At 41.8% G+C, this 24,206-nt stretch overlaps 1 protein-coding gene across 2 annotated transcripts in view; it reads right to left on the bottom strand.

Moving 5' to 3' along the window:
• LOC136857265 (uncharacterized) overlaps positions 1-24,206 on the bottom strand; it is a 425,663-nt gene that overhangs the window by 109,263 nt on the left and 292,194 nt on the right. For both annotated transcript variants that reach the window (XM_067135774.2, XM_067135775.2), the window contains one exon: positions 22,572-22,712. In XM_067135774.2, the coding sequence (XP_066991875.1) occupies positions 22,572-22,712 (141 nt within the window). The remainder of the gene's footprint in view (positions 1-22,571; positions 22,713-24,206) is intronic.

The raw sequence follows: 24,206 nt of genomic DNA, 5'->3' as shown, positions 1-24,206 counted from the left end.
GAGCGGGGATCAGCCGTTGTTTTACGTACGCTACGAACAACTTAAAAACTTACGCTGAAATTTTAAATTAACGTAGCGACAAAGAATGTACTACAGCTTATTCCATGTTAAGAGAACAGTATTGCTCTTATGACAACAGGGTTGCCATATCGAACGGTTCTGTTCAGCACCATCACGGGAAAACGGCGGCACAAAAGTTTGCGAAATTCAGTATTTAAGTTCAAGACAAAAAGCAGAAGAAACTAGGCTACACATTATTTTTATAAACTAAAGCGGACGGGGGGTTACCAGGGGCTATTTTTGATTTGTACAGAATCAGAAGTGAACTACGGCATATAAAAAATTCAGCACTGAAGTGTAAGGCAAATAGGCGGAAGAATAGACAAATAATTTTATGGGCTCGAGGGGCGAGGGATGCATTTAATTGCATTTAATAAATTTCTCCAGGCAATAAAGGCTAGAGAACCGACGCAGCAAACAAATACTGTAGATGACTCTACAAAAGACCACAGCATTAATGCTAAAGAAATCACACACGTAGGCTTATCGCATAACTATAACTTAACGCAAGACACTTATGAACTGATTTAATGCCTAAAAGCACACAAGCAACAAATAAATACTGCAGAGGACTTCACTACAGAAGTGAGCTGCCGGCGGTTCACATAGTGAGGGACTACACGGGGCTTGTTACCAGAGCAACATGAAAAGAAAAATGAAGGAAGGCAACGAAGCGATGGATGTTCCTGCTATTTTGCTTCCTCCCTACAAAGGTATTTATGAAAAAGAAAATGTTACGCAGTTATTTTAATAACTCAAGGGAAAAATACCTCCTCCTTTTTATCTATCTTACATTACAAATTACAGTGTAATTTCCCTTAATCACGAGGAATTATGGGTGTCTCAGAGGGGGTGTGTTCATTCTTTGTAGGTCCATAAGAACAATACGGTTTCCTTAACGTGGAATGAGCTATAACAAGGCTCAATAGGGCCACACATAATTCTCCATATTTGTACTGCTTGAATGAAAGGAAAACACGAATGTGATGCGCGGGGTATTTCCCTGTAGAGGCCTCAGTATTCGGAATGTAACCGTGTGTTGATAAATTTCAAGAGATGAGGAAAAGGCAGTTAGCAAGGGATTACTCAGTAGTGTTGGCTACTGAATGTATGATTCGAAGCAGTGTATCGATTCATTCAAGTGTCCGAGTGAATCGATTCACAGGAACGGCGAGCTCACGGCACATGATTCAGCTTACTCCCAGCGGACAGTGCTGAGTGGCACACGCACTGGACGTTGACGGGGAGCCGAGCTTCCGCTGCAGCGAGACATACAGTGAGCCATGGCACATCGAAAGAATCGTGAACGAGCGCGGCTCAGTGAGACACAAGATACACACGGCTCCTTATCGGCTCACTGCAGCGAGACATACAGTGAGCCATGCTACACTGAAAGAATCGTATGCTATAATGGACTCTCGAGCTCAGCTCATTTGAAAATAATACCCATTTGCATTCACTGTCCTCTTCTTACAGGGAGGTTTAAATAATAGATGGATTTATTTGCAGTGTTAAAAAAGTAGTCACAACATAATTCTGAAGTAGCTAGTAAGTAGGTAGGCTATTAGGTTATACTATTTATTAGTTTAATGAATCTTAGTATTATAACTTAGTTGACATTTGACAATTAAACTCGACTCTAGCCTGCCCTATGACTATGAGTCATGCTCATGACCACTCAAAAGTACCTGTTTTATATTTCATATGTCACATCGTTGCACAAGACTTCAATCATATGTGGACAGACGCAATAACAGTATGTTGAATCAGAAAACCAGCGGGCTACTGTACATCTCGGGTAGCCTATACAAAATATGACTATTAAAAAAATCCTCAGCTGATAGAAAAATCCTTTTTTTTTTTAAAATGACTGAGCGAGTTGTCGTGCGGTTAATATCGCGTGGCTATGTGCTTGCATTCGGGGTATGGTGGGTTCGAATCCCACCGTCGGCAGCCGTTAAGATTGTTTTTCCGTAGTTTCCCCATTTTCACACCAGGAAATGCTGGGACTGTACCTTAATTCAGGTCATGGCTGCTACCTTCCTAATCCTAACCTTTCCCACCTTGCGTCACCGGAAACCTTCAATGAATTAGAGTAACTAGCATTTTTTCTAAGAAAGGAGTTCATAGTATGAAGACCAGATGGCAGCTGCGAGCACTGAATGCTGTTGCTGCTGTCTTACCAGCACATACTACACATATGCAGTAGGAGCGGTGACCAATGAGCCGTGAATCGGAACACTGTATCGATTCAGTAACGTGAATGGAATCAAATGAATCGATTCAGTAAAATGAATCGAATGTCCCATCACTATTACTCAGTAGGGGGCCGGAACGTGAACACCGAGATAATGAGGGCCACCGCCAGAAACAATTGCAAGCTTACAACATCTGTCAGTTTTTTGCTCATCGGTTCCAGGAATCAACAATATTCTAAGGATCCTCTAGTTGTAGCGTGGTTGAGAGATGTGCTGTGTTTAAGTTGCAGCGTTGGGAAGACTGTGACAGGATTGTGAGCTGCATGTTAGTTACTCATTTAGTGCCATGTAAGTAACTTATTTTGAAGAAGGACCGGTTTGTCACTAAGAAGCCAAAACTATGTGCATCCTCGGTAAGTTATGAAGCAGTTTTTTTAATTCTAACAGTAGCAAGACAGATCGCGGGTCCGTGCCTAAATTCTACAGTATAGGTAGGTAGGCCTATATATTTTGTCAAAAGCCCGGGGACTGACTGGAACCTCAAACTGCACCATCAAAAGTGCGGGTAACTATTTTGTAATTGGCGGTCGTGATAGTTCAGTTCCCATGGTTCTTTGAATCGCAGTCGAAGCACGAAACATTTTTTAAATAGGAAGTAACATTCTATTGATTCGGATTCTACTTGAAACACTAATCCCGTCCCTTACCTTTCTTTAGTGCATTTGAGCCATAACCGCATTATTTATGGTGGTGTATTTTGAGTATCCAACCATTCTTCGGGCTCACCTTGTATGTGAAATGGTGAGTGGATGCAGTGGAGTACGCAGAAGATAATTTCAGTGGGTGGGAGTATAAGTCTAGGCCAGTAGCGTGGATACAACTTTTCCTTGGAAGGGGTTGTTAAAAATGTTTTATTTAGAATTTGCTTTACGTCACACCGTAGGTCTTATGGCGACGATGGGAAAGGTAAGGGTGTGAGAAGGAAGCGGCCGTGGCCTTAATTAAGGTACAGCGCCAGCATTTGCCTGGTGTGAAAATGGGCAACCACGAAAAACCATCTTTAGGGTTGCCGACAGTGGGGTTCGAACCCACTATCTCCCGTATGCAAGCACACAGCTGTGCACCACTAACCACACGGCCAACTCACCCGGTGGATATGAAAAGAAAGCCGGTCCTACCGAGTGCGGTGACGGATCTTCAGTAGATATTGATGGTTTTGATTGTTACCATGTAGTGATGGGACATTCGATTCATTTTACTGAATCGATTCATTTGATTCCATTCACGTTACTGAATCGATACAGTGATCCGATTCACGGCTCATTGGTCACCGCTCCTACTGCATATGTGTAGTATGTGCTGGTAAGACAGCAGCAACAGCATTCAGTGCTCGCAGCTGCCATCTGGTCTTCATACTATGAACTCCTTTCTTAGAAAAAATGCTAGTTACTCTAATACATCGAAGGTTTCCGGTGACGCAAGGTGGGAAAGGTTAGGATTAGGAAGGTAGCAGCCATGACCTGAATTAAGGTACAGTCCCAGCATTTCCTGGTGTGAAAATGGGGAAACTACGGAAAAACAATCTTAACGGCTGCCGACGGTGGGATTCGAACCCACCATACCCCGAATGCAAGCACATAGCCACGCGATATTAACCGCACGACAACTCGCTCAGTCATTTTTTTTAAAAAAGTATTTTTCTATCAGCTGAGGATTTTTTTAATAGTCATATTTTGTATAGGCTACCCGAGATGTACAGTAGCCCGCTGGTTTTCTGATTCAACATACTGTTATTGCGTCTGTCCACATATGATTGAAGTCTTGTGCAACGATGTGACATATGAAATATAAAACAGGTACTTTTGAGTGGTCATGAGCATGACTCATAGTCATAGGGCAGGCTAGAGTCGAGTTTAATTGTCAAATGTCAACTAAGTTATAATACTAAGATTCATTAAACTAACAAATAGTATAACCTAATAGCCTACCTACTTACTAGCTACTTCAGAATTATGTTGTGACTACTTTTTTAACACTGCAAATAAATCCATCTATTATTTAAACCTCCCTGTAAGAAGAGGACAGTGAATGCAAATGGGTATTATTTTCAAATGAGCTGAGCTCGAGAGTCCATTATAGCATACGATTCTTTCAGTGTAGCATGGCTCACTGTATGTCTCGCTGCAGTGAGCCGATAAGGAGCCGTGTGTATCTTGTGTCTCACTGAGCCGCGCTCGTTCACGATTCTTTCGATGTGCCATGGCTCACTGTATGTCTCGCTGCAGCGGAAGCTCGGCTCTCCGCGTGTCCAGTGAGCCGATAAGGAGCTGTGTGTATCATGTGTCTCACTGAGCCGCGCTCGTTCACGATTCTTTCGATGTGCCATGATACACTGATTCACTGTCTCGCTGCAGCGGAAGCTCGGCTCCCCGTCAACGTCCAGTGCGTGTGCCACTCAGCACTGTCCGCTGGGAGTAAGCTGAATCATGTGCCGTGAGCTCGCCGTTCCTGTGAATCGATTCACTCGGACACTTGAATGAATCGATACACTGCTTCGAATCATACATTCAGTAGCCAACACTATTACCATGTACAATCATAGCTTCTGTACTCTTAACATAAGCCGGCTGCATTACTGAAACTGTTCGTAAAGTTGGTAATATCGTTCTTCGTTTGTGACGAAGTAGAATCTTCATTTATTTTTTATTTTAAAAAAAAGGAAAACTGTGACAAGATTGTGAGCTGCACGTTACTTCCTCACTGTGTGCCATATAAGTAACTTTCTTAAAGATGGGCCGTTTTGTCACTAAGAAGCCAAAAGCATGTGCATCCTCGGTAAGTTATGAAACAGTTTCTTTATTCTAACAGTAGCAAGAGAGTATTTCGATTACGGGAGACTCAAGGCCAACCCTACTGCACCCAAAAACAAGGCTGTATCTTCTCCATCCCATGCCTTACTTAAGTCTCTCAGTATCGGGAATCGAATGCAGGATGCCTTAAATCAAATTCTAAAATAAGGAGACCTAGAAGTAACCAGCCAGCCCCGCGATGTAGGGGTAGCGATCCTGCCTCTTTTCGAAGGTCCCGGGTGCGATTCCCGGCCAGGTCAGGGATTCTTACCTGGATCTGCGGACTGGTTCGAGGTACACCCAGCCCACGTGCTTATAACTGAGGAGCTATCTGACAGTGAGATGGCAGCCCCTGTCTAGAAAGCCATGAATAACGGCGGAGAGGATTCGTTGTGGTGACCATACGACACCTCGTAATCTGCAGGCCTTCGGGCAGAACAGCGGTCGCTTGGTAGGCGATGACCCTTCGGGGCTGTTACACCATTGAGTTTAGTTTGGAGAAGTGAACAGAGAAGGAAGCGACATCCCTGCACGGCTCTTTAGCTTCCAGCTACTTCTTCCGTCCGGTCTCGTGCATTTAGGATAGTTGGAAAACGTACGCATAATAAGTGCCCCTCATAAAACCTTTGTAAAAATACTAAGTGCATCTATTTATAACAATAATCACAAACGCCTCCTTTTCATGTGGCTCAGTTGGTTGAGTCGGTGTCCTTATGAGTTCGAGTTCGCAGATTCAAATCCTGGCTTGGGTCGGTGGCCATTAAAACGGTGTTGAAATGGCAACAGCTCCATGACGGTTTCTGGCACGTTAATAAAAAGTATACATAAGAATATTAGCGTCACAAAACTGTAAGTTTATACTACTATATTCTGTATCGCAGGCTTGCGAGGGAAACTAATTAGCAACTTGCTTTACGTCACACCGACACAGATAGGTCTTATGGCGACGGTGGGATAGGAAAGGCCTAGGAGTGTGAAGGAAGCGGCCGTGGCCTTAATTAAGGTACAGCATTTGCTTGGTGTGAAAATGGGAAACCACGGGAAACCATTTTCAGGGCTACCGACAGTGGGGTTCGAATCTACTATCTCCCGGATGCAACCTCACAGCTGCGCGACCCTAACCGCGAGGGAAACTAATAGGACAAGGTAAACCCTACCTAGCATATGTTGTGACATGTATTTTTCTTTACCAACTAACAAAATATCTATACCCATACCCCTTACACCCTATATTTTATTCATTTATTTATTTTTCAGTGTCTTTTTACAGTGGCGAAGTTAGGGCTCGAGGCCCTCTCGTAAACTTAACCACATACTAATCAAAATAAATAAAATACTCAGATACTTAAAATAGTTAAAACTACATAAATCAATAGAATTGACAATAAATTTGAATAACTTACTAACTAAATTAATATTAAAACTAATTAATATTAAAAGCTCTTAAAAAAGACTAATCCTCAAGCACGCACACATTCATACTTCAACCAGTCAGTCAGCTGTCCTCAGCAGGTAGTCTCGGCAGATGACCTTAAATCGTGATAAAAAGCTAGTTTCTCTAACCTGAGCTGGCAGGGAATTCCATAATCTGGCGCCGATCACCACAAATGATCTATTAATTTTATTTGTGCAGTGCAGTGGAATAGACAGAAAGGATCTAGAATGTGTATTTAAGTTGTGAAATGATGATACTAAGGTAAATTTAGAAGAAATATACAGTGACTGACGTTCAGCTTACACTCTAAACACCATCGTTAAAGGATGTAGCTGCCGACGTTTATCAGGCTTCAGTCATGAGGCAGCCTGATAGTATGGGGTGATATGAACATCGTATCCGATATTGTAAATAAATCGCTGGCAGGAATTCAGTGTTCGTTGAAGTTTAATTGTTTCTTCTCTCGTCATGTCAACTAAAACGACGTCACAATAATCAAGAATAGGGAGAATGAGTGTATTAGTTTGGCCTTTAGCTCAAATGCCATTTAAGAGGGTGAAGCACTCCAAAAAAAGTTTACGTATTTCTTTCATGTGATCAGACTAATCAAGTATTTAATTCATAATTACGCCGAGATTTTTAACCGTTTTACTGTAGGGAATAATGTTACCATTCAGTAGGATAGGCGGGATTGCGACATTGTTTTAAGCACCTCGGTAATTTTCGTGATCCAATTATGATTGCCTGAGATTTTGTGCAGTTTACTATAAGAGAATTTCGTTATGCATATATAGGTCTACTGAGTCGACGGAGGTCATTGCTAATATATTGTCTTGCAGTGTCGATATATTTGAAGATCGTCAGCATAGAGGTGGTGTGTGTTATTTCCTGTCACAGGTGGTATGTCACTGATATAAATACAGAAAAGTAAGGATCCTAGAATACTGCCCTGTGGGGCACCACTAAGTTTCATTTTTCATTTAGAGGCCTTGTTTACTGTTGCACGCTGTTGACGGTTACTCAAATAAGAACTAAAAAACTTACGCGCAGCCAGGTCGAAATTTAGCAGTTCCATTTTATCATAATCGGAATTTCTATAGTGCCAAAGGCGCTACTGAAGTCAGGAAGAATAAGTATAGTGAGCAGTTGTTTGTCCATAGCGTTTCTAATGTCTTCAGTAACCTCCAAAAGTGCTGACGCGGTACTGTGACCCTTCTTAAATCCAGATTGCAAAGGGTCCAGGTATTCCACAACTTGCTCGTATAATAAAAGTTCAAAAGCTTTAGAAAGCGCAGGAAGTATGGACACAGGACGGTAGTCAGAGGGTGATTGTGGGTCTATACTCTTAGGTACTGGTAAAATATTGGCTATTTTCCAGACAGTAGGGAAAGTTCCGTTTAGTAAACAGTAGTTCATTATGTGCGTCAGTATAGGCAGGACAGCACCCATAATGTTATGTATAAAAGTAATAGGAATATCATCTACACCTGTAGCCTTTGATTTAATCAAGTACAACGCCTTTTTAACCTGATTTTCTGTAACACTATGAAATGTGAATGGTGGATTGGCTGGAGGGGAGGGCGGTGAGTCGGTGCAGTTAATTGGGGTAGGTTTAATATTTATCCTACTAAAGTAATCGTTCAGTTCGTCAAGTGGAATGTCAGGAGTTGACTGTGTCTGTTTATGTTTTCCTATTCCCAGAGCTCGAAGTTGTCCCAAGCGCGATTAGAATTAAAGCTGTTAGCCAAATTTCGGAAATATGTAAATTTTAAATATCTGATTAACTTTGTGCGATTTCTTAAGATGCGGTAAGATTCGAAGTCTGTGTCATCTAGGGTTTGTTTATAATGTCGAAATAACGAGTCACGGTAGGCCATTATTCTCTTGGTTTCATCATCTAGCCATGGACAAGAGGAGTGGAAAACCTTTATTTGACGTGCGCGCGTGTGTTTATTTCTTTGCCGCATTATTTGGATAAAATGTCACTTCCTTATAGCTTATCACATGACCGTTATTATAATGCCATGTGGCCTCCGGAGAGGTCTGATGCAATTATTTTGATTTGACTCCCGTAGGCGACCTGCGCATCGTGAGGAGGATGAACTGATGATGAAGACGGCACATACATCCAATCCCCGTGCCAGGCGAATTAACCAATTATGGTTAAAAACCCAACCCTGCCGGGAATCGAACCCGGGACCCCTGTAACCAAAGGCCAGCGCGCTAACCATTTAGCCATGGAGCCGGACATTATAATAATAAAATTACCGTATTTATTCTAAACCAGAATATTGCATCTTTATTCAAACTGTTTATTCTTGCATTCATTTCACTTGTACTCGGAATATATGAAATGCTGCAGTTATGTTGAGATGGGAGTAACAGAGATTGGCGGTGGGATGGGGAGGGGTATCGTCCAAGGAGTCCAGACAACTCAGGAGTTTTAAAGAATGTATTTTTATTAAGCATTTTATATATAATGTATGTTACTATTAGCTTCCGGAATCCAACTCATCGGCTGAATGATCATTGTTGAGGCCTTCGGTTCAGAGGGTCCCGGGTTCGATTCCCGGCCAGGTCGTGGATTTTAATCGCGTCTGATTAATTCTTCTGGTTCGGGAACTGGGTGTTTGTCCCAACACGTTCCTCTTCATATTCAGACAACATACTACACTACCAACCACCAAAGAAGCAACAGTGATTACATCCCTCCATATAGGGTTGGCGTCAGTAAGGGCATCCGGCCGTAAAACAGGACCAAATCCACATGTGCGACACAGTTCGCATCCGCGACCCCACAGATGTGGGAAAAGCGGAGGAAGAAGAAGAAGATTACTATTAGCTTCCGGAATCCGCACGAACCCACCACTCTTACTTGGATCCAAGGACACTCATTTCCTTTTTAGATATTCTATACCACCTAAGCTCCGGAAGTTTGGACACCTATCAAAATAAAATTCTGGATGAAGAACTACCCGTATGCCCCCCCCCCCGCCCCCAAACTGAAATCCTGGCTACGCTATTGGTCCTCCGGGCAATCCCATAAGCCGTCTAATACTGTGAGTGCAGTCTTTCTTTACAGAATCCATATAGTGTGTCTTTTCATCGTTATTATTATTATTATTATTATTTGAGCACGGCGATTGTTGAAGTTGCGTCATAACCGGTTTGCAAACAGGCGGAACACTTTTTTGATTCCTGTAAATCGCCACACCGTCAGCAAGACGACTGTTACTGGCGGCGGGCTCGTTATAATATTCTTCGTCTTCTTTCTCCAGCCTGGCTCGTTTCACTGCCCGCCCCACGGCGATCTATTCATGTTTACCACGAAATCGAAACCTGCCAACTAAACAGGCAATTCGTCGTACATTCAAGTTTCCGTCAACTCAGATGCCACGAACCACAGGCAGCAGTCCCAGGACTATCAACTCAGATGCCACGAACCACAGGCAGCAGTCCCAGGACTATCAGCTCAGATGCCACGAACCACAATCAGTAAAACACCGGTTCCATTTCCCAGGCGTTGGCAGCTCTTAAGGTATAGGCGACGTCACTTCTCATCTCACGGCCCTCTCTGATAACCGTACAATATATTATAGTTCCTTTCGTTTCACTACACACCAGGCAGTTGTTGAGCTCAAGAAATATTCGGGGGTGGTTTTACGCGCCTGGCTTTGACTCGCTCGCGTTCAGCCCGTTTCCGCATTGCAGGAGTGATGAGCGGTATTTTGGAATCGTCACGAGCTGCTCTATTCCTCTATTGTCGATGTCTGCTCTATTCTTCTATTGTCGATGTCTAAGTTTCGAAGCTATTTGTTATCCATTTTGAGCTTCATCTTTAATTTTTAAGATTTCACAAACTCTGATCTGGTTATTGCAATATTTCGCAAGTCCGGTATTCCATCATTCTGATTTAGGTTTTAATCGATGCGGCTGATCCAACAGGGTTGTCTGACACTAACAACATTATCCTAGCACAATGTGAGCCGAAGCTGTACTAATTTACAGCGCGTGGCGGACGGCCGTTTCGGTATGTTTAACTATCACGTGCTATCAAGGCCGGATGATGCCACAGAAGAGTGGGAGTGGTTTGAAATGAAAGAATATGTCCTGAGGAAAGAAACTAAGCGGGTGGGGATTGTGCGATGCATAGGGACGAAGTTATTAGCATTTCAAACCTTTCATGAAATCGAGACATGCATTTACCTACCGAGAAAGTACGGGAGAGGCGTTTTCGTACGACGAAATAAAATTGCGCTAAATTGATCGATGATTGACTACAAACTTATTCAAGCCACACTGGTCAACCTGAGCACTACACTCATGAGTCATGACCACGGCAAACAATAACACGATGCAATGCAAAGAAAAATTTGAGCATGGCGATATTCACTTTTTCATTTCAAAGCTGCCAATGGCAACAAAACTTCCGGCTACATGAGGGCCAATAAGAGACGCACCTACAGCCACTTATATAGAGACCATTAAGGGAAGGACCTTCAGCCACTGGTGCAGCATTAATTGATCGTGATTTTTAAAAATCGGAAGTCTCCCACCTAAATCGGGAGAGTTGGCAGATGTGATCAGTGTCTACAATTCCTTCATTTTTGTAGCTAAGTGTGTTTTCCGGTTGGGTCCAGGCTAGCTTGCCAAATATAGCTTTATTTTTTCTTGATAGCTATTAGAGGGGGAGGTGTCAAGAACCGAGCTGGCGCAGCCTTGCAGGCTACGGCTAGACGAGCGTTTTGTCCGCTGAATAACGCAAGAAATATGCGAACTATGGTGTGGAAGATTACGTGGCTAGATACTACGGAAGTTATCGCGCAATATCGAAGTAAAAAAGAACGTCCTCAAGATCATTACGCAGACGAATGGATCGCGACTCAAAATCTTCCGGTAAATGAAGCAACTTTTAGCGGCTACACGTACAGTCCGTTAAGACGTAACGCGTGTTCCAGGGACCGGGTCGATCACTAATTACTGGATGTATTCACCACTTTCTCTGTCGTTCCTGTTTACAACGTCGTCTAACAAACGCTAACGAAACCACATCTTTTAATGTTATCCTTAATACTGTCATGACTTTTCAAAGCACGACGGTCTACACCGAAGTCCCACAACAAAGGTTACATCGTGTAGCCGTTGCGTTCCGAAACCTGCGTCGTTAAACGCATAGATAACTGCGTTATTTAACCTTTGGTCTAGCCGAGATGAAGGGAATAAAACGTTACATTCATTTCCATTAAAATGTTACGTTTAAAACCGCTCGTCTAGTCGTAGCTGTAAGAACTGATGAGATATTAGACACCGTTCACCTATAATTGACGTTAACAGCGACATTAATATGAAAAAATGAGCCGGTAGTATATAATTTAAAATATAAAAGAAAAGTTTAGAAATAAGAACTGAAATACAGTATGTAACACAGAAGACTTTGTTCAGCCCAACCAAAGTCAACATCTTCCGATTTTTCAAATAATATTTAAAAACGTAATTGGAAAACATATAACATAACACTTATTATATAGAGAAGCATTTACAAATTGCAAATTTGTTAAGCCATGTTACATACAGTAGTTGTAATAAATGTCCTAGCGACGAAGTTAAGAAGTTGGAATGCTTAGCATTTCATACTTCCTGTATGTATCATGTCCTTTCGTCGAGCCTCACTACTCTCTTATTTTTTTTTCGTATGTACCTATAAATGGAGTTCGACCGTTCGGAAAACATTCGGCGAATTGTGGGTTCGAATCCCACCGTCGGTAGCCATGAAGATGGTTTTCCATGGTTTCCCATTACCACACCAGGCAAATGCTGGGGCTGTACTTTAAGGCCACGGCCGCGACCTTCCCATTCCTAGCCCTTTCTCATCCTTGGGCCGTAAACTTTCAATATGTTAACGCGAAGTTAAAGCATTGGAGGGGGGGGGGGGATGGAGGCTCAATGTTAATAGAAGTCGTCACTCAAAAACCAATCAGATTAACAGTAATGGGATCCATACCATCCAGAGGAGGAAAAGCGTATATGATAGTGGATATTTTTTTTTTGCTAGGGGCTTTACGTCGCACCGACACAGATAGTGGATTCAAAAGGTATGTTATATTATGATAACAGCTCCCTCTGTGGCTCAGTGGTAGAGTGTCGGCCTCCGTATTCGAAGATCGTGGGTTTCTAACCTGGCAGATGTAGTAGAGTTTTTAAATACGGAAAAAAGTCTATTCGGCAATCCATACCGTACGATATCGGATGTTAACCCGACAAAATTAAATCTCAGCCATGGCTCTCCTAACACAGCTCCGTTTTTCTGCCATCAGTCTGAGTAAAACGGAACGTCGAAAATGACACATAGGCAGCCTTCACACGGTAGTTGAGGCCATGTGGTAAGAATGATCTGAATTCGGAAAATAGCAGTCGTAGTCTTAATTGAAGTACAGCCCTGGCGTTTGTATGGTGTAAAAAGGGACATCGCGGGAAACCATCCCCAGGGCTTCACCATTTCCAGAATATAAGCTTACGGCTGTACCCGTTCCACGCAGCTAACTCACTCGGTAAATGCAGAATGCACTGTCAAACCTAAAAACTTATGACACGAAGTGCTTAACATGTGCCACCGATATCACGATTTCGTTCTGCAGTTTTTATCATTCGATCATTCCCAAAGTTATTCGTAGCTTGACTTTTAAGTAGATGTTCTGAAGTACAGTATATGCGTACTGATAGAACGACAATTAAAAACAACAATTACGATAACAGAAAATAATACTGTTCTAATAAAATATGAACGCTAGACTGATTTACACCGGACTATTCTTTTGAGGAACAACTGATTAGGGACTCTCTGGCCAGATATGGCCATTTCTAACAGCGATCAATGAGATTCTAAATAAAATAGAGCGTTCCAGCAGCCCAATAACCAGTAATGAACCTGCCATCTGTTCACCGCTCCTGTAGAACCCGGAAGAGATCCGGCCTTGACGAGACGCATTCCCATCCGACTGTAGGTCACACGCCACCAATCGATAGCGCACAGCGGACACCCCGGGCAGACCCACGGCGGAGATGATCCTCACAGCATCTTGTGTCAAATGCTTGAACAAAACTAACACTTCCTCGCATAGAAAACGCATTTTATCTGACTCATTACAACAAAACATAATCTACAACTCTTTAAAACCTTTTTAGTGTTGACTTAGCAGTTGACTGTTTGGTACCTCAGTACTGAGTTTTTCATTCGTATGTAAAAAAGATATGTAGAAGCCTATATTTTCAACTTATCAGTGGGGTTATTAGCTTAAAATGTTTATAAATGTTGATTCTTTATAAATCTAAACACAAATGGAAAATCCTACACTTATGGTCAATATTATTTTGAGTTCTCGCGCACCTTTTATAGACGGGCGAAGCAGTGCTGGACCGGCTGCGTCAGCCCGTTTATAGGCGGGCGTAGCACTCACGGGTTAGATATCGTGGCAATGCAAATTAGAGTTGGCATAGGACACATCTATACTACATTGGGCTTTACAGATAACGCTCAGTAAACGCCATGATCACTGTAGAGTCCAAGAGTCAACCTAATGACTGCAATATCATTTTCCCTGTATGCAGTCAGTCTATTAATAAAACAAAAAATACGCAGTCTATTATCCGATAAATATATTTTGTTGTTGGAATTATGGGTCTGGAGGAGAGCGTCATATATTTTGAGCACCTGTGTAAAAGGAACCTGTATGATAATTCGAGTTATGGCGATCTTTACTAGAAATTATTTGAGAATAAAATAGAGGTAAGCGTCCACAGGAGATATACGTTCGTATACGTTCCGTAAAATACGGGATCCTTGTGTTTTTTTCGAAACTGTCCCAATGTCCCGAAAATAATTGCCTGGGCTCCAATATGTCCCGTAATTCATTAAGCATATGAAATATAATTTATTTTGTCAACTTAGAAAAACAGCGACCTTGGGTAACCATTATGTTATATTCTATGGGTAGACACCTTTTTAACCGGAGTGGAATGTCCATTTATAAAATGCGTATGGTTTGGCTGTTTACAGAGGTTGGCAGAATGTGTCTATTCAGAAGCTACCACACTACACGGAGTATCGAAACCGAATACTTTACTTCTCAATTCGACGTGTATAGTCGACACATGTAAATATGAGCGTTGTTTTGTAGTGTACCGATTGCAACCACAGGTTATATTTGATTAAGAATTGGTGTGGCTCACCACATAATAATGGAGACGGTGTGGGCATATATTGTAAGGAAGATGAAAATATGTGCCGTGAAGATAACGGCTTGTTGTTGCTTGTTTTTTCCTATTTGCTTTACGTCGCACCGACACAGATAGGTCCTATGACGACGATGGGACAGGAAAGGCCTAGGAATAGGAAGGAAGCGGCCGTGGCCTTAATTAAGGTACAGCCCAAGCATTTGCCTGGTGTGAAAATGGGAAACCATGGAAAACCATCTTTAGGGCTGCCGGCAGCGGAATTCGAACCCACTATCTCCCGGATGTGAGCTCATAGCTGCGCGCCCCTAACCGCACGGCCAACTCGCCCGATGCTTGATGTTTAAAGGGGCCTAACATCTACGTAATCGGCCTCGTGAAGAGAACATGGGATCAACCGATCAAAGGAAACAGATCAAGAGGAAGACAGAATATGAGGTGAAGGGACAGGATCCTGTATGACCTAAAGGGGAAAGGACTTCGGGAATGGGATGAGAGAGACAAAAATGGAGAAGGCTCATTGTTGCGGCCGACCCCTGAAATGAAAGAAGAAGAAAGAAGAAAAAAAAGGTGGTGGTGATTGTTTTAAGAGGGACAAAAGGGAACGGCCACAAAGAGCGTGAAAGTGAAAGACCCCTTCGGGGTCGGAAAATAACAAGAGTTGACCAAGGGAGGTTGGGTAGCCAAGATTAAAGTGAAGGAACTGGTATTAGTAAGTGGAAAGAATGCCAGGCATAACTATGGCCCCGTAGCTGCTATCCAGTCTCCCAAGCAAGAGAGCCCCTGGGGCCCTGTTTAGTCGTCACTTACGACCGTCTCACCCACAGAAGAAGACTGTAGCCACAGGCCATAATAGCAGCACGTGGGTGCAGGATATGAGTGTAAAAAAGTGTGTTCAAAAATGCCCAAAAGAAAGTGCATATTCACTGAAGATTTGCAAAAACAGTTTCCTTTCGTGAGGATCATCACTAACAGTGCAGGGTTTCCATTAAAATACAGCAAAAACTCTTAAGATGTTTTGCGTTTTCGCGATTCCTTTAGAGGCCTATGGACTACGCCTCTGTCAATAACTAGTACCAGTATTTCTTGAAAATATATATGAACCCCACACAAGGTACTACCACTGCCTTCGTAATGTCCAGGCCGTACTGTACCTCTGATGACGTCACGCTTTGGGGGGGGGGGGACTTGAAGGCGATATGCATACGCTCCGCTTGAATAACACACTCGTTTAAATTACTTAAAGAACTGTTAACACCTTATAAAACCAAAACATATCCTCAAATATTTGTTAATTCTGACATACAATGCATGTCCTTCTCCGTAACGTTCTATTTCTCGCGTATATACGTTCGTTTGCGTGATTACAGCCTAACACTTTGAGATATATTCTTGCGATTTTATCCATTTTCTGGTCAACTGGAACATTCACTCCACGCACACTGACAGAAAACATGCAGCCAATTACCATTACTATTTATTACAAATATAAATTATTTCTGTACCTCACCGTTTCCACTCCATGAACACTGCAGTTTTCCTGGACCACTTACACGAAGTTACACCAGTATGGAGTAGGTCTGCTCTCTTTGAAGCACTTTGTTGAATACACAAGTCGGTGTGAATTTTGGAAGTTATTTTAAAATATATTCACCCAAATATATATAGGCCTACACTGTCCGCCCAGGTCTTCCAATTTCTTCCCGCAGTCACAAATGACTAGGGAATCTGCCAACTGCATTGACTCCAAAGCCAAGGCTTTTGTGACACACTTAGGATCGTCTAAATTCAGAAATACCATCTTATATATATCTGACACCAACACACAAAATACTTTGTACACCTCAATTCCAAGTTCTATTGACATGTCTGATGGATACTTTAAGCCCCTTCGATTTAGGAAATTCAGACATCTTACTTCTGGAGGTAATTCATAAATAAGATCTGAATCTGTCAGAAGATAAGATTTACATAAATCACACTGCTGTTTGATGCTCATAATTTATTTTATTATTATTATTATTATTATTATTATTTTACTATTTGCTTTTCGTCGCACCGACACAGGTCTTACGGTGACGATGGGACATGAAAGGTCTAGGAATAGGAAAGAAGCGGCCGTGGCCTTAATTAAGGTAGAGCCCCAGCATTTTCCTGGCGTGAAAATGGGAAACCACGGAAAATCATCTTCAGGGCTGCCGACAGTGGGGTTCGAACCCACTGTCTCCCGAATACTGGATACTGGCCGCGGTTAAGCGACTGCAGCTATCGAGCTCGGTGATACTCATAAATAAGACTTGCATTTTCAAATACACCGAATTCATGTAAGCCGTAGGTCTGATTACATAAAAATATAGGGACTACCTAATGTTACCCATGTTTATGACATAAAAAATTAACTCACCATCTGGACGAGACACTCTTATTTCTCGCAGGATGTGATTTTCAGGAAAGTGCTTAATACACACAACTGTGTTGTGATTAACTATTAAATTCTCCCTGGGAATAGCCTTCTTCCATAACTTAACTCGTTCTTCATCAGAAGGAAGCACTAATACCGCAGTGTACTCTCCTTGTTTACAATTGGCTTTGCAGCCAGGCACACAGCAACTCTTAGGCATGGAGATTTCCCTCACTGATCATCTTAATTCAAATATATACAATTCGTTGTTAATAATAAAACACAGAATGCACTAACTCAATTTTACATTATAAATATAACTGTACACAAATAAACTACAAAATTAAAACACTGAAGAACGATCTTTTTAACCTATAGCTTCACATAAATACACGCTCACACTAAGTTTTCTTCACTAATTAACGACTTTCCACTTAATAATGCAGTCGATGAGGACTCATTCTCACATATATCTGAGTGAACACGCGGCCATTGTTAAAATTTTCAATAAAACTGCGAAAATCTATGTTTAACTCTACTAACTCATATGCTAAACTTCCCCCCTAACGATCAGCTGATTGCTTTCCCGCGCTCGTTACAGTACGGCCTGGACATCACGAAGGCAGTGGTACTACTAAAAAGATTTGTCAGATATTTGTAGGAATACGAGCGAGTACGGCTATGAGACTGCTACCGAATATCACCATGGCACGGAATTGAAATGTCTCAAATTCGGGCTTTTGCAAGTGCCATAATACAATCACCGTAAATTCTTAATCGAGCACCTGCTTCCTTCCGAAAATAAACTCCGTTATGTTTGGATATTTGCTTTCCTTCCCTGCTAGGAAATGGAATGTGACAATTATAGTGAGCAGCTAATTAAAATCTACGCAGCTACGCCGAGTGGCTCAGATGGTTGCGCACACTTTTTGATTCAAGTTGGAAGGTTCGATCCTGGCTCAGTCCATTGGTATTTGAAGGATAGATTCACCAGCAAGTAAAATAACTCCTGCGTGACAAGATCCAACACCTCAGCGTCTCCAAAAACTTTTAAAGTAGCCAGATGTCAAATTATTATTATTATTCTTAATATTATTTCGTTATGCCCATTCATAGAGTGCGTTTCAACTTGTTCGTTGGCCTGATGGTTTTCGCCTTCTTTTCCTCCAAAAATCTCTTCGTGAATGCACAGTGTTGCATCTTGCGTTCTGTGGACCACTTCCTACAAGTTATTATTTTATTATTATTGGCAAATATTGGGTTTGGCACTAAGGGGAAGAACCTGATGAAGTCTGTGAAATGACGAATGGTTATGGACTGGAGAAAAAAACAACCGCGAGTGAACGAGAGCTATAACATTGTGCCGAATAATGAGACAGCTGTGAAAGTTCGGATTTCCATTTCATCATAAGTCGTCGACAGTCACGCTTCTACGACCATATGTAACACGATTTTCCTATGGTAAACCGATAAAAGTTCGATCCGTCAAGATAACATAAATAATTATAAATTATAGATTTTCTGGACGTTCATCGTGCAATTAAGAACAAGAGATAACTGAAACCATACGGGAGCTTCTGTGGAATCGACCAAACATCGGGCAATTAACTTTGAGGAATTTACTTCCCATCAAAATGTTATCTTACGTATACTGCGTAACAATACGCATTAACTCACTCTAGTGAACAGTCCTAACATTGATCAGTTGCCATGAATGCTCTCCAATTTACTATATTCAACATTCCGTTTCACAGTCACACAGTGGTTCGCACCAATATCTTTCATGACCTGGTTCATGAACGAGTTTCGAGATCTCCCGCGTGGAGATGAGCCCGCCCTCTATCGTCTGCGTCAGGTGTGAGTGGCGTATCGCATGCCCCCCGCCAGGAAAGAGTCGTTTCCGGATTTAGTGGTAGATTCCCCCCTCCCCCCTTTTGGTTAATTTTAATAAGGACTTCAACATTTGGCACTTTTTCAGTCCAGTATATTCTCAACATTTACGACAGCACCACATTTCAAAAAAATGCTTCCAGGCGCCTGACTGCTTCTGTCTGGTTTAACGTCCAAGTTTCGCAGCCGTATAGTATCACTGACCAGATGAAAGCGACTAGCTTCTAATTCGAAGATTGAGACTGACTATGTTTGTGCACAGTATTCTGTATTCCTTCATAAAAGCTGTGTTAGCTTTTGCTATTCTTATGTGGTACAACTAGCATCTTCAGTAATTTTCTATCTAATTTCTTGTTCAATTTGCTCGTTACAAATATTTAATCGAAGATTTAGAGGCGTGTGCGCGATTGCCATGCATATAGTTTTTGAGGTGTAGATTTTCATCCCATATTTCTTCCTGTATTTAAAATTCTCAACATGATTGACCGAAGCATCGTTGGGCTAAACGCTAGAATTGTTTGATCTTCAGCAAACTTTATTATATTGATCAACTCCCCGTTCACTTTGATTCCCATGTTCGTACTTGCTAAGGCTTCGGTCATCATCAATTTTGCAAAAGCGTTGAAGAGCATTGCTGATAAGACGGCCGCCCTGTCTTACACCTTCCTTGGTAGGTACTGACTCCGACGATCCTTCTTTAAGAGATACAACTGCCGTCTGATCTTTATAAAGGTCCCAAATAAGTGAGATGATTTGGTCTTCTATACCTATATTTCTAAGTAAAGGAAATAATTTGTACCTGGACACTCGATCAAAGGTCTTATGCTAATCAATGAAGCAGATGTACAATTGTCGTTTCCTGCTCAGCATTCGTTCAGCAATAATTCTAAGAAAACCGATGGCATCGGGGTCCCCACACCTTTCCGAAATCCAAACTGTGATTCACTTGAGCGGTCATAGATTTTAGTTTCCAACCTTTTCTTGATAACGTGAAGATGAATTTTAGATGCATGGTGGACTAGACATAGTCTTCTATACATATCACATCTAGTTGAAATCACTTTTTTTCGGTATTGGCATTATAGCTGACTCCTTAAATTCATATGGCCACGTTCCTCTCTGGAAAATTGTCTGGGTGAGTTAATACAATTTATTTATGAGATTCTAACTTGCTGATTTGAATAGTTCGATAGGCAGATCAGTTTCAGGGAATTTATGGCAAGGTAGAGATCGCAGTGCAAATTCAAATTCATTAGTCACTATCAGTAGGTCCTCTGCCTCTTCTCTAGATCTGTGATGGTATGCAAATTCTTCTTGATACAATGTTTTGATGTACTTTGCTCAGTGTCCCTTAATCATCTGACCTTCAAGAATCATGACGTCATAATTTCTGTATAAAGTAGTTGTTTGATAAAGCCGAAGAGAGTAACGAGTTCTTTAGGCTCTATTTAGTGCTTTTGAAGTTCAATTTTATTACATTGTTCGGAGATCGACAGTTCTTATGCAAATTTACATTCACTACTTCGTTCTGAAATGTCTTCCAAATTTTTAAAGCTTCCTTAGTTTTAATACTCTTCTAGCGCCTTCTTCCTTCGATTTTCAACAGTATAGCGTCTGTAATCTATGGCAGGTTTCCATGGATTGTTGTTCATCGCAATACTTCATTTGCAGCGTCGGCTTTCAACATCATCTTTGGAGTTGAATTACTTCCTTCTTCATCGTCTTCCATTTTCCTGCCTATCGCTTCCTTGTATTCGTTTCGTTTGGTTTCATTACCTAAGGCACATATGTTTTGAAGTCGGTCTCCTATTAGTCTTCTGTGGTTTCTTCCATCTTAACCACATTGCCATTTTTACCATGACGTGGTCAGTGTTGACATCTGCACCAGGTTGGATCGTAACCTTCTTTGTTTGATTCCTGTATCGTTGGTTTAATAGGATAACATCTACTTGATTGCGGTGACGATCGCCAGGCCTTATCCATGTATAGAGGCGGCAGTTAGGAGTGCGAATAAGGTATTAGTAATAACGTAACCATTTTGAGCACAAAACTCTATTAGCCTTTGACCTCTGTAGTTTTGTTGACCTAGACCAAAACGGCCGACACAAGGGCTTTCAACATTCTCTCCTACAATCGCATTCCAGTCGCTCATGATGATCAGATTGTCCCTGCGTCGTGTGTTAAGTTCAAGGAAGGATTCCAAATTCTTCGCACATTTCTTTCACTACTTCAACACCATCACTGGAGGTTGGCATATAAACTTGAACAATGATTGTGTCGACTGGTAATTTCTTGAGTCTTATTGCCATCGTCCTACGACTCATAACTTTAACGTCCTTAAAACTTGCTGAAATACTTCTATCGAGAAGTAAGGCAACCCCCTCCTTAGCCTCTCAGACAGCCAGAATGTACCACGAAATTAATCACTCCGAAATTCACATTGATCTAACCACCTCATCTCGCAAAGACTAACTACGTTGAGATGGTACTTTCTTGCTTCGTTTATTATTATTATTATTATTATTATTATTATTTACATTTTCTAGTTTACCAGGTCTTAATATAACAAACATTCCATGCAGCTAAGTTTGTGCATGGTTTTCGTTTGACGACTTAGGAAGCATTGCGCCTTCCTCTGCCGGGCCTTACTTCCTGTTGTTTCATATCCTCGTAGTTGCGAACAATTTGAATTTTACAATTGTGCATTTAATCATAGTTTCTAGGAAAAAAAGAGTGAGGCGATTTCCTCTTCCCTAACTTCCCAGAAATAATCCATATAATGGGGCTTCTTAGTGCTGACCGTTGTCTTATTTCCATCGAAGACCTTCCGCCCACCACAGATGAAACTACCAGCCATTGACTAATGTTTTTCCGCTTGGCATTTCTTACTGTAGATTTTGCTGACCCATCCGCTGGTTGTGAGGCTTCCTCCACTGTAGAACCACCACCCTCCTAAGGGAGCTCATTTATCCACAGCCGTTGGTTCCTTAGGCCCAACACTCAGCGTTGAGCTGCTGGCTGTACCACAGCAGAATAAATTTGGCCAGACAATATAAACATGTCATTTAAAAATGATTTAAACGTTCTTTTCACTAATCTTCGACATCATCGTTGACGTCTAGAAATGTATTGAGCCAATTGTAGATTGTATCCAAAAACTGAACCGACTGCAAATGCAACTATGAAGAGACCTTATTTCATTCACTGATTATTCTGAAAAGTTGAAGACAGATATTTTCTGAAAACAAACGTAGTTCTAAATCTGCTACAACTATGCCATTCGATATGCTTCTAGTGGTGATTATTTCCTTTAATGTTTAAACAAAGCTGGAAGGCGAAATGTTAGGGGGCAGCAATGATACAAAATGCGAAATCGCAGGGTCTGCGTGAGCAGACGGCAAAATCGTAAACTCCGTGCTCAAGAAAGTTTGTAAAAGATTATCGCTTCACTTTGTAGTTGATTTCTGGATACTTATCGTAATATTACGTATTCAGTATTGGCTACGCACCTTTTCGCAGTCTTCCTCCAGGCGTACTACCTTCTCCAGTTGCAGGAACAGCTCTTCTTCCTTCTCGTGAAGCTCCAACTCACGAGTCTCCAGTTTTCGCTCCAGCTCCAGTCGTGCCGCACTTAGTCCATCCCTTTCCGCCTGCAAATAACAGATGTACATTTACAATCCATTCCGGTATTTACAAAATGCGACTTGAGTTAGTATACACAGCGTGAAAAATTATGACCAAGAGACTCTGTAATACCCACTTCAAATATAATGAAAAAATGAAATGGCGTATGGCTTTTAGTGCCGGGAGTGTCCGAGGACAAGTTCGGTTCGCCAGATGCAGGTCTTTTGATTTGACACCCGTAGGCAACCTGCGCATCGTGATGATGAAATGATGATGAAGACGACACATACACCCAGCCCCCGTGCCAGCGAAATTAACCAATTATGGTTAAAATCCCCGACCCTACCGGGAATCGAACCTGGGACCCTTGTGACCAAAGGCCAGAAAGCTAACCATTTAGCTATGGAGCCGGACTCAAATATAATATGCCGACGTCATATAAATAACCATTAGGAACTAAGTGACCACCTTTCAACTACAGCCTACCTACTACAACCTTAAAATCCATAGCAATCACATATAATACTAAGTGTATTGACTAACGTGTTGCAGTATAATATTATATCTACCGACACAAGGCTGACGTATCTGAGCACCTTCAAATACCACCAGACTGAGCCAGGAACGAACCTGCCAAGCAGGGTTCAGAACTCTACCGCCTAAGCTACTCAGCCCGGCTGTTACAACATTCAGAGCGGTTAACCTACAATAGAAACAGAAGTAGAAATAAGTATATTCTACCACGGGAACTTCAAAAGTTTCAATTCAACAAGAACCGAAAGGATATCCCTCCAGAATACTATTCTTACAATAATACTCTTAGTAAATGACAAAGTGTGCATTATTAACTCATAGATTTCTCTGTCACTTGAGGACAATATTACAACAGATTTCTCTGACCCTCGTATTGATGCCTCTTTTGGACCGGGATATAGTTGCACCAGTATATGAACTCTGAGTTCCTTCCAATAAGAGAATGAGAAGAATATGAAAGAGAAAAAACACAAACCCGACAATGGCAGGGCTAGATGAGATCATTGTTGCCAAGATTTCATAAACATTGATGCTGTGAGTTTACAAACCTGGGAAGAGGTTCTGTTCTGCTTATTATCCAATATAAGGGCTAACCAATGAACTACTATTTTTTTGCTTTACGTCGCTTTACGATGGGAGAAGAAAGGCATAGGAATGAAGCGGCCGTGGCCTTAAGGTACAGCCCCACCATTTGCCTGGTGTGAAAATGGGAAACCAGGGAAAACCATCTTCAGGGATGCCGACAGTGGGGTTCGAACCCACTATCTCCCGGATGCGAGATCACACCTGCGCGTCCATAACCGCACGGCCAACTCGCCCGGTAAACTAACTAATGAACAGGTACAATTGGCATGACGTTGCACCGACACAGATAGGTCTTATGGCGACGATGGGATAGGAAAGGGCTAGGAGTGGGAACGAAGCGGCCGTGGCCTTAATTAAGGTACAGCTCCAGCATCTGCCTGCTTTGAAATTGAAAAACCACG

Source organism: Anabrus simplex, chromosome 1 (assembly GCF_040414725.1).
Source record: "Anabrus simplex isolate iqAnaSimp1 chromosome 1, ASM4041472v1, whole genome shotgun sequence".
Classification (NCBI taxonomy): Eukaryota; Metazoa; Arthropoda; class Insecta; order Orthoptera; family Tettigoniidae; genus Anabrus; species Anabrus simplex.
The sequence above is the reverse complement of the archived record's forward strand: the minus strand, read 5'-3'. Positions and strand labels throughout refer to the sequence as shown.